This window comes from Gavia stellata, chromosome 17 (genome assembly GCF_030936135.1).
Source record: "Gavia stellata isolate bGavSte3 chromosome 17, bGavSte3.hap2, whole genome shotgun sequence".
NCBI classification, from domain to species: Eukaryota; Metazoa; Chordata; class Aves; order Gaviiformes; family Gaviidae; genus Gavia; species Gavia stellata.
Window position 1 is genome coordinate 13,031,481 of NC_082610.1, and position 16,493 is coordinate 13,047,973.

At 36.2% G+C, this 16,493-nt stretch overlaps 1 protein-coding gene across 2 annotated transcripts in view; it reads right to left on the minus strand.

Moving 5' to 3' along the window:
* Positions 1-16,493, minus strand: part of ZNF143 (zinc finger protein 143) — a 36,143-nt gene that overhangs the window by 19,298 nt on the left and 352 nt on the right. Inside the window, exons 2-7 of one of the 2 annotated variants that reach the window (XM_009809820.2) lie at positions 8,176-8,294; positions 7,275-7,367; positions 6,741-6,824; positions 6,444-6,524; positions 5,126-5,322; positions 1,092-1,166 (exon numbers count right to left, since the gene is read on the minus strand). In XM_009809820.2, coding sequence (XP_009808122.1) covers positions 1,092-1,166; positions 5,126-5,322; positions 6,444-6,524; positions 6,741-6,824; positions 7,275-7,367; positions 8,176-8,287 — 642 coding nt within the window. In that variant the 5' untranslated portion in view covers positions 8,288-8,294. Of the gene's footprint in view, positions 1-1,091; positions 1,167-5,125; positions 5,323-6,443; positions 6,525-6,740; positions 6,825-7,274; positions 7,368-8,163; positions 8,295-16,493 lie in introns of both variants that reach the window. The other variant, XM_009809818.2, reaches the window with a different exon arrangement.

Sequence of the window (16,493 nt, forward strand, 5' to 3'; positions counted from 1 at the left end):
AGTGTCTGCAGCTTTAAATATTGTGGGACCTAGCTTTTAAAAAAATTAATAGAGAATTTGTCAGAGGTGAGCCTGTAATTCTTCCTTTCACAGATACTGTATTTTACCTTGGAAGATATTTGTCCTCCTTGTCTAGTTCATTATCTCTTAAATTAAACAAAAAGGAAAAACAGGGCTTCTGTGACCAAACCTCTCTCAATGCAATGACTTTTCTGTTTTTGATTTTGTCATTTGAACATGTGAGGGTATAGGGGTTTTATTATTATTTTTGTTGTTGGTCAAAATTCTTTGAAGCCAAGAATACATTTTGCTTTGTCTTTTCCTTTAATAAAGTATGTTATGATGACAAATACCATTCTCCTTACATAATTTTATGGATCCCAGGTAAAAAAAGCTTGAGACTTAATAAGTTGCAGCTGTATTTTCCATTGCCATTTGAACTTTTAAGTTAATATTTTCACATTGAAAAAGTTTTTATATTTCTACATACTAACAACATGAACACGGAAAAAAAAATTGAAGTATTTTTCTGGTTTTTTAAGAGTTCACGAGGAGCAACACTCTTATCTACTGATTACTTACAAAACCCGCAATAAAAGTCGGGGCCTCTAACAGGGCAAGCGGAATCGAAGTAAGTCACCGACGAGAGAACAGTTCCAGACATATGCCTGGAATTTTCTCTCTCGAAAAGAAAATAATTCATTAATTGAGCCAGCATTCCTTCTGCTTTAAGAACTATAAAAAGTCGGTTCATTCTCTGGAAAAGAACTTCTGAAAAACTTACACCCTTACTGATGAAATACTCAGGTCAGCTTGAAAAATCTTAGAAATCCAACAAAATTTTTAATTACCTTTTAACAGAAGAACCCCAGAAAACAGTAAGTATTAGAAGATCTTTTTAAAATCCTGTGAAAGGATCTTGTACAAAGTGAGAAATATGACCTATCTGTATAGGTTTGAGATCTAAAATTCCTAAAAGGTAGCAGCAGACCCTAGTTCATGGCTACACAGGGCTATCTATCATGCACGTTGCTGGGCAGAGAAGACAGCAGAAATAGATATATTTAATTATTTTGTATTGGGCTACATACCTGCATTTTTTTATCTTGTTCATTTTCACCTATCATTCCTGTGCCACTAACAGTGTCATTTCCATCAATAGACACCTGAAAAACAAAATTGAAATGGGAAAAACATTTACAGGTTTTTTTTATTCATCTGAAAAACAGAGGGTTACAGACAGTTCCTGAGGGCTTTTTATTTCATAGCTCTCTAGCTCCCTCTTGAAACATGGGTATCCTACAGTACATTAGCTTACATGAAAATCACCCCTTGTAACACCTGCATTATAGAATAGGTAAAGCGAGCATCTCAAAGTTGTCTTAAAACAAGGTAGGAAAGACTGCAAGAACCAAGTATGTTAAATTAATAGACTGACAAAAGTATTAAAATAAATTAATAAATTTAGCAATACTGAGTTCTGACAGAAAAAGAAAACATTTACTTCTTTTATAATAGGGATATAGCTCTCACTCCCTGTTAAGCAGAATTTACTTATTTCAAACAGCACAACTCCTTTGGAATCAAAATACCTAAGACAATGTGTTACATCTCAATTCAAAATAGTCAAATTACAACAGCTAAGCAAAGGCTTGTGTATTGCTCCATAGGTTTATTTTTAAAAACAGTCTAGAGGAAGAGAAAGGTATTGCTTTTTTCCAAGGAGATTATATAAAAATATTTTAAAGAGTATTAGATGTTAATTTGAAATTTTTATTTAAATAAAAATATAATTGCCCAGTTTAAAAAAAACCAAACAAACTCTCTCACATACATCAACTCAAAGAACAGCATCTTATTAGTCACTGTAGAAAAAACTAATTTAAAGTATACTTTATATAGTCTCACATTCCTTAATTGCCTTCGTATTGAGCCCAGGCATTCACAATACTCTCTGCATCCATTACACTGAAGACTGAGATTGATGCACCTAAATTTAGTCTAAGTAATTCTATTCTTCTCTAAAACAGTTTGGCAGGAACCCTACCTCAGCTGGTATGCTTATGCCCTTTCACTAAGGAGGTCATAGCATGCTCCTGAGAACATTAACGGTTGCATAAAGTATCTTGCTCAAAGCATCAGCTACCAATATTTTGCTTGGAGGATGGCACCTGTCCCATAAGAGGTTTTCAGACTGTACTGTCTTTCTAAATTAGGCAATTGTGAGCAACATACTTTTGGAAACTTTGAGCTAAAACAGTGAAGAGAGAAGTGCCCAAGCAGAGGGCAAGTTTACATTACAGAGAGACTGCAAGCAGGTAATTCTCGGGTGGTTTTGTTTTGTTTTGTTTTTCCAAAGAAAACAACAGCCATTTTGGGACCTTCTCCTGCAGAATTTTTTGAAGGGAGGGGAGAGAACCTGCACATAAAGTAGACTTGACTCACTTCATGCTGAACTTCCTGTTTTTGGTTAAGAAAGGAACTGCTGACAGATTAAAAGTTCATCAACGCCACTGGAAGCAAATAATCCAAACGGAATGTGCGTTCATGTGTGTAGACATAAACAAATCCCAGGAACTGTACTTTTCCAGCAGCTGGGATGTCGCAGCAAAACAGCTTATGGAAGAAAAGTATGTGTGGTAACCTCTTCACAATTCCATATCTTCGGACTTTATGTTCACTGAGAGCCATGATCTCTTTTTCCCTTGGTTGGTTTGGGAGGAAGGTGGCATTGACTTAGCCCAGAATTAAGAAGACTCTAGATAAGTCTTTGCATGTGCTCTGCAAGATGTGGGAAACTAGTACTACACCTAAAGGAGAAGCAAGGAACAACAAAAGATGTACGTGTTCCACCACTTCCAGTGAGCTTCTTCTGTAGTCTTCTTGGATCTCTTTGTATGAAGTCTCTTAGAGTTTCTACACTGATCTTGGGTAGCCTACTGATCTTTGCTATTTCTGCCTGTTATGTAGTACAGGGGAACAGAGGAGAACCACCATTCTCCAAATCCGCCTTTAAAATTTTCTTTGCCCTTTTAGGTTTTGAAGAGAAAACCTTCAAATTTAACAAAAAAAAGCAAGACACACAATTTTAAACCTCTTTTTTGCAGTAGTGGGAGAATTCTGGAAGGATTCCAAGGAAGATCTTTGAGTTCGTCCAAAAAGACCGTCTTAGATTCTAAAGATTTAGTTTGCCTTCAGTTAAGAACACAAGAACACCTGTACTGAGTCAAACTAAAGGTCAATCTAGAGCACCACTTTGTTTCCAACAGCAGCCAGTAGCGGATGCTAGAGAAGACTAAAGGAACAGGCCAAGCATATAGTGATACGTTCCCAGAAATATTCTCCCAACCTCCAAGCAATTTGTGGCTTAGGAACTTCCTGAACTAGAAGTCACATGTTTCTACCTAATAGTCCTGGATACATTTTTCTTCTATGAATTTAGCTAATTACTCTTTGAATCCAGGGACATATTAGCATCCTCAATTATCCTACAAGCAGTGCCATGGCTTAACTTTGTGCTGCTTGAGAAAGTATTCTTCCCTTGTTTTTCTTCAACCTGTCACCCGAGTGTTTCATCTGATGTTTCCCAGTTCTCACATTGGTAAAGATAATGACAAGTCACTACTCTTCTCTGTGCCACTTAAAATTTTGTAAAATTCTATTATACACTTACCTCTTGTATTTCATATGTTTGGTCACTATTGTTGCCCCTTCCTGTACCTTTTTCAATGTTCCTACACCAGCTGCTATGAAAAGTATACACTATCTCACTAAGAAGCGTATGTGAACATGGAGTAGAATCACAAAACCACATTTCTCCTTTTAAGAGAAAGACAGGGTTGTGATGATTGAGCTATTACCTGCTTTTGTACGTAAAACAGGTGCAATACTTGGAAACTCACTTCTACTGACTTTCCCCGAGAGGTTCTAGCAGTACCTTTCAGAATAAGGTTCTGAGATGAACGCTTAAAGAAAATAATTTTTCCTAGACACACAAAAGTACACTACAGAAAACAAATTCACATTACAGAATTAAAAAACACATGTTGAGATAAATAGGACAAAAATGCAAATTTATTTGCATTTCTTCTGTTTCTTCTTCACCTTCTCAAAACAGAAACTTGTTACAAATTATGATTAATATAGCTTCTTGTTCAGAAGAACAAAGTTATGATTGATTTAAACCTAAATTAAATAGTAGCTAGGGGATGTGTAAAAGCTTGTCACTACAGCTCAACTAACCTTGAATTACCTTTTATTTTACGAAATGTTAAGGCATAGCCAAACACAACACAATCTGACTGGCTCTCTTAGGATCTTTCAATTATAACAGACAGAAGCGTAATGGACAGAATAGTGTATAAGCCATTTAATTATCCTAACTGGCCTCCTCCCAAAATCTGACAACTCTCAGTGACACTAAAGGACAGATTTTAAAATTTATTCTACTCTTTTTCCAGAGCAATACAAGCACTGATGGCAATCATCCAGCAACTGGGACATTGCTAAACTATCAAGTCATGGAAGTTGCACCGCGCACTGTTATACTTACATCATGCTTTACAGAAGTCCAGCGAAGAGGACAATGTGAATTTTCAGCATCATACTACATTTTACTATTGAAAGTATGGATCAAAGAAGGTTTTTCCAAACTCAGTAACTGTCTAGTTGTCTATTTTACAATTCATACCATGCATTGTCCTTGCCCAGTACACCAGGCCCTACTCTTCCCAATGCAAGGAAAAAAAAATAATTCAGCAATAGTGCCTGAACAAGAATAATTTAACTTTGTCCTTCTTTCCAAACAGTGTCTTCTCAAGAGGCTCCTTTCCAATGCTGTATTTTATAGAAAATTATTATTTAGTTGCCTAAATCACTTTCCAAATCAGTCTGACTCCACATCATTTCAGTGTTCAATCTTTTGTTCTTTTTATGCAACGCTACACACTGGAACTGCTCGTGATAGTGAAGCACTGTTGTGACAATTTGGGGTTCTCTCTTCTAAGAGCCTGAAAACTCTCTTAATTATTATTTTAATTCTTAGATCACAATTGGCTTTTGCTGCCAAATATCTTGTGATGATATATTAAAACATTATGGATGGACAAAATGTCTTTCAGTATACCTTGGCTGCATATTGCTCCAAAGCACTGATGGTATCTGGGTCAATGGCAGCATCTCCTGTATGAAGACCTGCCACTGTGCCATCAGCCTGAATGGCTAAAATGGTATCTGACTGTGGCATTTGCACCGTGTGGTGAATGTAGGCAGTAGTTCCATCCTCCAGCTGGACTGCTTGTAATGCACTCTGGTCGTAACTGTCTGAGAAGTAATATTACAAAGTGTTAAGAAAGAAAAGGAATAGCAACGTCTGCATGTTACACAAGAAACTACTGCTGTTTAGGAAATGTCTCCTGAAGTCATAGATATGTATGAAATATATGAGAAATATAACCACTAGTATATGCGAAATATAAACACTTAAAATTTTTACTATGAATAGCACTGATGAAATTTTTTTCAAGACAACACCTCACATAGCTTTATTTCTGCACACTTAAAAAATGCAAACCAAATTTTATATTGATCTAGCTTTATTTACAAAGGAAACAAGGAACACAAATATGCTTTCCATTTCATATCCACTCAATAAAATGAAAATAATGTAACACATGTACTGATGTCAATACTTCAGATTTTAGAATTCATAAATCTGATCATTTTAAGAACAGAATCATGCAAATATGCAAAAGAAACACATAAAATATAGGATGACTTTTAAGGAAGAAATTCTTTGTTACATTCTCTCCTCTTAGTATTGCTCATTGTAGAATGTAATTCTTGTCACACTAGTTTAAACAGATTTAAAATATGTACTCATGCATTTTTCTAGAGAAGTAGTATTATTTCCAAGACTAGTGTAATCCTCTTCTGCAGAAATCTAAGTTATCATTTAAAATACATACATTTGCATTCTTGACTGTCAGCTGTCACATTTTCTGCCCTACTACCTAATGGCAAAATCATCAATAGCATGATCTTTAAAATTTAAGTCAATCTCTACATTCTTTAGCAAGAGGGATTGACTGATTGATTCTTACCTGCTTTCTCTTCTCATTTTCACATGCAGTTATTGCTGAAGTCTGTATAAGGCCTGACATTCTCTACTGACATGACATATACTTACTTTAATGTGATCCTGGGCTAAAAATAAGTGAAATACGCTGGTTTTGATTCTGTTTATTACTGTTATATGAGGCCCAAATAAGGAACTGAACCAGTCTCATTTCAACAATTTCCAGATGTCACAAAGTAAAAGCAACAAGTAATCTACACTGGGAATCACACTAAATGACGTCATAGTCTAAAAAGAGTACCATATTTTATACTGCTGAAGTTCTGTTGAACTCTAATGTAATAAATCACACTTTTAAAAAAATTACCTTTCGAGGTGTGATGAATAAACGCCGTAGTTCCATCTTCCAGCTGAACTGCTTGTCCATCTTCCAGACGCAAGCTGTCCCCTGTTCGGAAGAAAAAATTACAATGCTTCAACAACAGTTTGAAAAATCCATTAGTTGGAAAGATTAAATACTAAAAACCTAGGATTACAAAATACCTAGGATCTCTTCGCAATTGTTTCCATTAAAATAAGAAATCAAGCTATTATAATGACCATTAATTATTTAATATCAATATTAATCAGTAATACATTATATTACTTGTATTACTACACTTACTGCTTTTAGGCATAGGTACATGTTGAACATAAGCAGCAGAACCATCTTCTAATTGAATCACTTGGCCATCCATTAATTTACCATCTGAAATACACAATTAAAGTTCTTAAAAAATACTCTGTATGACACAGCTTAAACACACAGTTGATACTTTCTGGATTAGAATAACAATAAAATATCACCAAGAAATAATGTTTGGTAAAGAGTAAGCACAGTATGACTATACAGAGGTTTTAAAATTCTGGGTTAAAAAAAATGTAAAAGGCCTCATGTCCTATCCAGTAGGCAGAATGTTGATATTTGGGTTTGAAGTGTAAAGGTCATCTCACTTTTGTTTGACTTACGTTCTGCAATTGATACCTGCATCTTTTTAGTAGAAGAAATAAATATTTATTTTATAGTATCACTGTAATACCTGTAATTCCCAGCTGGAATTGGAACTTCATAAACATTGTACAGATTTTGCCTGACTTCACAATCCAAATACAGGGGAATACGATTTCAATACCAATCAACATCTAGTCATTTACGTACCTTTAGAATTGTGCTGTATGTAAGCAGTGGAGCCATCAGCAAGGGTAACTGCTTGCAAACTTACACCTTCCATGTTTTCTAAGTTGTCACCATCTAGCAAGGAAAAAAGTTCATATTCACTATTACCAGTACCAAACCCTAGAAATCACAACTTAACCACCTCCATAAATGATTACATCCTCTTAAAGCATAAGGATTTCAGGAATAATAATAGGAAATAGTTCTTACTTGCTTTCTGGTTTTTGAACCTTGAATGTATACTAGTGTCATATCGTCAAGATTTTGCTCTGTAAACATGACAGCTAGAATGTTACTTTCCTTAACTAAAAAAGTTACAATGTCACTGAATAAATAACTACAAAGCTGAGGTTTTAGGAGAAATATTAATTAGGTCCTGAGTGTCAACAGTGAAATAACAATATATATACTTGTATTGATAATTTTGTTTTGTACACTACTACCTGTCATGAATATACACAAATCTATTTAGAGAAAAACACAGATTTATGAAAAAGTTTTTAATCATGTAAAATCATAATGAAGCTGTCAGAAAACATCAAGTTTAAACCAATCCTAGATCACCAATCTATTTTAAAACTCAACTTGTTTAATACATACTTAGATATAAACTGAAATCACAAAGTATAAAACAGTAAAACTATAGTGAGAATAAAGTCAGATTTTATATTTCCTATTTTGGCACATTTACACTTCTATTAACTTAATTAAGAGATCATTTCCTTTCAGAATTAAATTAGTGAACTTAATCAATCGCAGTTAACCAAGAATAATTTCTGTTAGATTTTTCATTTACAAGACACTGTGTGAGTTTTAGAGTTTTATCTGAATTTCAAACAGAAAAGACACAATAATGTAGAGAAATTTTAACCTGAAGGTTCACCTTGCACAGCTACAGCTTCTGTCAGACAGAGAGTCACATGCTGGGCCTCCATTCCTCCTCCAGAAAATTCAGTCATTCCCTGAGAGTCTCGATTTATCTGAGCTAGTAACATTGTCTACCTGGAAAGAAAGTATTCACAAAACATAGACAGAAAATTTAAATACAGAACCAGAACTAGTTTAAGACAATCCAAGTTTAATTAGATTTTTATACCGCTGCTACAAATATTCCTCTCGCATAAAGAAGATGCAATGAATGACTGACTTACCTGGAAAGTACTTCAGAAGAAAAAATGTTATTTGAAATAGGTAAATATTATTACCTCAATTAACTAAACTGTTAAGAACTTCAGGTAGCAGTTACTAAATTGAAGTGCATCAACCATATTTAAATTTCAGTTAAATATGAATTATTCAACCAATGTATAAAGAATAATGGTGGTAATGACAGTATAAGTAATGATATCTTTTTGTCCCCAGAATTAAAATAAAGCTGACAATTGACTCATGGTCACCCATGACAACAGCAGGACTTTTAACTATATAAATTAAACATCTCTCCAGTGCCAGTAAGAGGCTTAGAATCTATCACACACTGGGAAATACACACTTCATTAGTAAGTCTGACTGAATGATCCAACTATTTCCCTAAACTTTCCAAGAAGGTTTCTATGTAAAAAATTTTATTTTAAAAAAACCCTCCTTGAAAATAATAAAGTATCTCTTGATAAAATGTATTAATAAAGACAACAGGATAGTGACTAGTAAGCGACAATCACAACTCTGCATCTATCTCATAGAACCAGATATCCCTTTGGATACAATTTTTTACCCAGGCATGTTTCAATATGGGAGATTTAAGAAATCTACTGAATCTGAAAGGCTATTACTAATTTTCAGTATTACTAGGTTAAGAAGCTATAAAGGAAATATATAACATTGCATTCTACCAACTCAGATGTTGGCTTTCACCACAGGAAAAACAAACCCCCCCCCAAAAAAACAAAAAAAAGAGTCACTGACTTCTGCAAGCCCTTTAGTTAATGTAACATACACGTCGATGTTGATGAAAGGGGGGGGGAAATCACTCAGAATTGCAATCTAGGCCACACAGCATTAAAGTAACTTTCCCCCCACCCCAATCTCTTGATAGTCAAGAGTTTTTCTTACAATAAGAAGCAGTTAGATAATATCACAAAAAGGCGACAGATTAACAGTCAAAGCTTTTAATCTTAGTATGGTTCTATGACCTGCTGCTTTATAATTCAAGGCTGAGAAGAATAATGTAAGTTTTTAAATTTACTTATGATTACATTTCTAAATAACTAAACTATTTTTACTTCTACAATCCAGAAAGCTGCTCTTGAATGAGCAACTCATCAACGGTCTCAAAGACCACTGAGAAACTTGTGCTTACATGAAAACTAAAGAATAATGAAAGCAAAATTAGACCGTTTAGGTACTCCAGCATGCCTGCAGTATTTGAAAGGTTTGGTACATTAATTTAGTAGTTGAAAATTATACCTAAGTAATATTTTCCAAATACATCCAAGACTTTGAACCAGACTCTATTTCCTAGAGAGACAGGCAGCTACATAAATTTCTTAGTCTCAGCAAAGAAAAAGCCAACCCACACCCAGCTGCTGCAGCTCTGCTGCTTTTGCCGTCTGATGTGCATTAACCCGAGCACTGTGCACAAAGCAAACGTGTCACTACAGTCCAAATCCCGCTAACTTTTAATATGATGTTGTACCAAGTACCCACATTACCTCCTGAAATTGGACCTGAAATCTAAATCACCTTGGCGTGTATGAGAATATTATTGACAGTTTGGTTAACTGTTAAGAGCCCCGTTAACGGAATAGATACAGTTTAATAAAGAAAATGGAAGGGGTAGCTTTAGGAAGGTTTTAAGCCTCCTGCATAAAAAGCAAGTTTTTTCATGCGCTGACTTGAAAATCATGTAAGAAGAAACCACTACTAATGATCAGTAAGAAATATGCCTTCCAAGATTAAAATCCTACATAATATCTACGTGGAACATTAAGGAGATTAAAATATAGGCTTGTAAGAGAGAATTTGAACCTTGAACAACTCTGAGCATCAAAAAGAAGATACAGTTAAGATAGAAACCAGAATATAATTCAAAAGAGGTGTAGAGAGATTTTTTAACATCCAAGGGAAGATGGGAAATTCTCATTCCCAGCATCCTTTCCAAGAAAAGAAGCTTTTATAGAAAATGAGGTCTCTAGAAGAGATGTAATACAACAGAAAAAGAGACAGTGCAGAGAAACCATCCAGACTTAATTGTATTTATATTAGATGTTTCTGAAGAAAATGAAATAGCTAAGTTTTTTTGGATGCTATAATCTAAGGGACAAGGAATTGTACGAGGACATAAGAGATCCTGAGTTCAACTCTGTCCTCTGCCATCTCCAAGTTAGTGACTTTGGACTAGTAACTCCTTTCCCTATTACTCATTTAGCCCCCCCATCTCAAAACAGGGACAAAACACTTACTTAAAAGCACTTTGCTCGTAAACCAAAAATGGGATAACGTGCTGTAGCTACAGGATCATCTTAAACAAGCACTGAAGTGGCCCTACCCTCAGTGTTCATGTACGGTGCAGCAAATAAGATCAGAAAACTGATGCAGTTAAAAAAAATAAACTAGCACCAAAAAATGTTTTATTCCAGACCAGTTTGCAAGGACTGCTTCTCTGGAGGTGCTGCCAGCTTGTAGCAAGTTAAATTAAGCAATTATGGTATTAGATGCTATTGTAGCACAGAGGTGGTCAGTCTTCTTAACTGCTAACAGTGTTCTGTATTGTCAGTGTTTTCCATTCACTCAATTTTCAGGACAACTCATGGAAGTAGGCTGCAAAGCAGCTAGACCATTTCACACATTGGAAGAAAGGCTACACAACCACTTGTTTTGACTATAACTATATTCTGAAACAATTCCAGCAGGAACTGCATCTCAAAGGCCTTTCAGCTCATCTCTACTTTAGAGCATTCCCTCTCTTAAACAAAGTAGCTTTTAAGAAGCCCCCAGCATCTTTAATACACTGTCTGCCTTTAGCGTAGAATAATGTCCTTCCTCCAGAGCTTATGCCTCTTATCTCAACTTTGGGGAAGTAGAGAGGAAGCTAGTCAACACATACAACAGCAAAGTCCTGAAAGAGTCAAAGCAGAACCAATTGCTTAAAGGGTCAATGGCTATTTTGGAAGAAAAAGAAATCTAATGCAAGATAAATTCAAGGGCCAAATGAGCAAAACTATTTGTTTAAATTATTTTCCAGTGTTTGTTATTGTAGTGTGGCTGATTAATAGTTATCACACAAGGAAAAAAAATCAGAGTGAACTGCTGCACGCAGCAGAACAACGTTCCCTACATTCCTCTATTCCAGATGATCTGGACAATTGTGTGCTGTAGCTTACACAGACCATGTTGCTGTTTTCTCCCAATTCCAACTCCTTTAAAACTATCCCTTCCAATATATCCTCTTCCCAATCCTTTTATCATTCCACTAGCTTCTTATCCCCAGCTCCATCCCTTCTCCTTGAAGTACCAGTTTCCTTCTTCAGCTAGTCCTATTGTGGTACCAAATTTCCAGCACGACCCTCTTCCCAAATATAATCCCATCCTTTTTGTTAAAATAATCTAAAATACTCCCATGTCCACACCAACTCCTTCTGCAACTAGTCCCCAAGTCTTCTCTTACTGCTGGTCTGCTCTGCTCTACGCATCCATCACGCCATTGTCTGTCACCCTCCTGCCTCTTTGTCTCAAGACAGTTCACGGTCAGACCCATCTTAGAAGTGCATCACCTGAAATGGAGATTGTAGCACTGTAGCACTCCCAAACAGCAAAACCCCAGCTTTCACTCGCTCTTTGGTGATGCAGCAGTTTTGCTCTGTTACTCTGCTGTGCAGGGAGGAGTACCCCCAGCCAAAAGTGGATATGCTGCTCACTTTCAGCCTCTCTTCTTCCTCCCCAGTGGAGAAGACAGACTAACCAGACAGGGCTACAACCTCTGAGGAAGAGGATGGGGAAAGAACTAAAGATGACAAAGTTGGCCTGTGTTGTAGAGAAATGGGTCAGGCTGTCACAAAGATATTGCTGCTACAATGTTACCTCTTTTTTTTTTTTCCTACAACAGTGGTCAAATACAGGAACAGATTGCTGAGAAAGGTTATGGACTCTCCATCCTTGTAGGCATTCAAAACTCAACTTGACACAGCCCTAGGCAACCTGGTCTAATCAGACCGGCCTTGATCAGGGCTGGACTAGATAACCTCTTGAGATCTCTTCCAACTTAAACTGTTCTATGGTATCTCATCATTTTGATATTGCACACATTTGTAACAGTATCACCATGCTGTTGGTACAGCATCCACCCTGCAAATCTAGTGTCGTATCATATTTTTATTAATTTGCCTTGTTTTTTTGAAACCAGTCTGTTTTCATCAAACTCAAGTCTCTTCAGCTTTAGTCACTCTCTTCCCCTCCTTTTCTGCTAACTGGCTTATATGCCACTTTCTCCTCAGCTTCCAGCAAATTTGTCTTCATCCTTCTTCCAATCTGAATCTCACCAGCTTCTTTCCCTAATTCACCTCATTGCTTCTATTTCTGTGTATTTGCATCACTAAGCTTTTTCTTTACCCCTCCTGTCTGCCAAGAATTTTGTCAGCAAGAACCTGGGAAAGATTTCCTTTACCCACTTCAAATATTGTACCTCATTAGTTAAAAAGCAGCTGAAAGCATCCATTTTTAGGAAAATACATGAACCCTGGGGTGGGGCCTGCATAGCTGCTCAGCAAGATTGATGCACGTGTATTCTGCTTAATCTCAAGAGCTGTCCTACAGAAAAGACGTAAGTACAGGCTTAGTCATGAGGTACTCACTGAAGTGAAAACTTGAGACTTGACTTTGTGAACTCTTGCAAATCTTCACAGATCACACGCAAGTTGCAATTTTCAAAGGCACGTTAACGATGGTGTTTGGGAAGACTTTCACAAGGACAGTAATGCATATTGCATTCCTGAAATGATTAGTCACTGAAATACTCCCATGGTATTCATGCAGAGAAAATCTTACCATTCTTTAAGATGGTTAAAATACTCCCCACAAAAAAATGAGCCCGAGACAGAAAATCTCTGAAGTGAAAACAGCGTCTGATAGAAGGAAGCAAAAGCCAGTTGCAAGAAGTGATGCTGAAAGAAGTCTCCCACTGTTAGTGACAAAGCAAAATCAGTGAGTTAGTGATGCACATTGCTGACTTTATTACGCTTTTTGACAAAAGCTGCACCAGCAATGTAAAACCCTAGTATAACATTGATAGATAAAATATGACATCCAGCAGGGTACATAGGTGCAATTTTTTATTAAAAAAAACCAAACCAAACCACCCCGCCAAATTCTTTGAACAGAAAAAACTGAACTCAGGTATGCTTTAAATTCTCAACACTCAGAAACCAGAGGGCTGTGGAGGGAGCGGAGAGAGGTTGGTTAAAAACAAATTATTTTTCATTAAGGCTTCATCAAGTTGCTTATCTAGAGAGCACCTCCTGTATTTTTCCCTCTACTAATACTCAAATACAATCTTTTGGGTGTTGTCACTTGTTTCGGAGAAAAAAATGCAACGTTAAAAAAGAAGTTTTTATGTAAACTCAACCTAGCAACAGGAAACAGGAGTCTCCGCTGAAAACTAGGAATCGGACAACTAAGAAACAGCAGGTGGGATTTAGGCAGCTGAAAAGCAAAGCAAGAGCTGTTAGAGGGCATGCTGCCATGGAGCAGAAAGTGGGTTTGGGGCACTTGGGAACTCTGGCAGCTAAGAGGACAGCATGAGGAGACCCCATGTAGTGGAGAATGTGGCAAATAACAGCTGGAAAATAGCAGGAATTTGCCATTTGCCACTGTATTGCTGGACAAAGGAAAAAACAACCTGCAGTGATAGTAGCAAAAACTCCTTAGAGAAAAAAAAGATGACACTTAGCGGATGATTAACAGGAAATAGAATAAAGTTTGTAATAGCAGTAATGGAAGAAAACTTACAGTTATGAAATGCAATCTAGAATGTGCAGGAAGAAAGAACTGGAAAAATAGGAAAAAAGCTACTCCAGACATTCAGCAACCTTGTGATTGTTCACCCTCCTTGCGCAGACAGCACTGAGAAGTTTGAAATAATATCCATTTATTTCATTTGAAAAGAAACATCACTTTTATTTTTAATACACTTCTAAATAATGTACAAAACTTGTAATTTTATAAAACTTATAAAACCAACAAATAAAAAACAATCCAGAGAAGTAAAATGGCAAATGACACATAAGCCCACAATACTGAAACTTTCATTAAGGAATTTTAGGGAACTACATTCCCATGTTTGACAAAGCTGGATCCCAAAATCAGTTCAAGTATGTCAGCACAGTAATATAATTAAGGTTTTTCTGAATTAAATACTGGCTGCATTAGGGTCCTTAATAACTGATATGATTGCAAGTATCATTAATTTCCCCAAACTAGTCTGATTAACAAACATTTGTGAAAAATCAAAATTAGTTCCTACAATTAACATTCTGGTTAAATACACTTCAACTGATAATTAATATGCATTACAGCCTTCTGGGTCTCAGTGCAAAAAATGATAAGACACAGACTGAAAAACTGACTAGTCCAGACAAAGTTTTTTTTAGAGGATGCAAGCATATACCTTACTAATTACATAAAGTCATTTGTCAGCTGTAAGCTCAGAAATAAAAACATAGCAGAACTAAGGCTCTCTAAAAATCTTATTTCTGTTCCTATATGTACCTGTGTAATAATCTTTTCCAGTATTACACTAGAAATTTGTAGCAGGATCAGAAATTAAATCTAGATCCTGTGGATGCTTTAATCAAATGCTTCAACAGATGAGAAATGGCTTTCTTTCTTCATCAACAGCCCTTACCTTTTTCAATATTTTACTATTGCACTGAAACATTGATTTCATGCTAAAATCAGTCAGACTGACTTTTAGTGAATAAACTTAACTACTTAATGTTAGGCATTTCCAAATTTCTATGTGCTCTCTCCTATAATCTTAACTTTTCTTACTGTATTTTTCCGGGCTTTTGTAAAGGCAAGCAAAACATGATTAAACAGCAATTTCAAACACGTTAACCATCCATTGTATAAAATGGAAACAAGGCTGAAATCCAGAACAAAAACCTCTACTAAAGAATCTTGTAACAATAGCTGGATTCAGATAGAGGGGTAAGATAAGCAATTTAATAGCAAATTACACAATTATTTTCTAGATAGCAAAGAAGTTTTGCGAACTATGAACCACGGGCTCTAACCCTGGCCCTGGAGAAGAACCTAATCAAGACTGACAGCACTGTCAACTGCATAAGCATGATGTATACACTCCAAGTGGCAGCACAGCTAACTTGCAGAGACTCATGTTGCCCAAAGCAAAGGTTTGCAGTCAAACTCAAAGCTTCTTTTTACTCTTTTTGCAGTATTTCAACCTTTCTGTCCCACCAGAGATACATCCTGATTATAATGCAGTTCAAGACTAATTCACTGCCATAGACTTTGGCATCTCTTCAGAAATAACATATAAACACAAGACCAAATTTATCACTGCCATAACCAAGCACAATTCTTTTGACTTCAGCGTGAGCAGTGAGATCACATATTTACTTTATGTTCCAGCCCTGTTTCTCCCCAAAGTCATCACCATACATTCAGTTTACATCATGAATTCCATCTACAAATCATGAATGTTAAAAATATTGCCCAAATCAATGCTTGCATTTTATAAAAAAAAAAACTGGATTAACCAATGCAAATAAAGAATGTTTACAAATCCTTACTCTAACTACGACTACGAGATTATGCATATGTGTACAATTTCACACGGTGGGAATACTAAGGATGCTATGATTTTCAAATGTATGGCACTTAAAAAAACGCAGGCAGATCAGAAAGCCACCCACCAAGAAGTCCTACATGTGTGCGGAAGACTCAGGTTGATCCCAAATATGACTACTAACTTCACATGTTTCTTGAACATATTAGAGAAGAAATTACTGGTTAATCAATGGAGGTCAGAGTCATTCCATCAGTTTATTAACTGTCAGCAGTGCTGACAGAAAGTTAATTAAACTCACGCTGCAGCTCTGGGACAAGCACCTCACCAGCAAATGCTTAGTTCAATGACCACGTTTGCCTTGGGTGGCACTATTACAACAGCACTGCTTCCAAGTAACTACCCCCATGACCAGCACGGCTTCCTGAGCCAGAGATCTGAAACAGATCTGGGAGTCT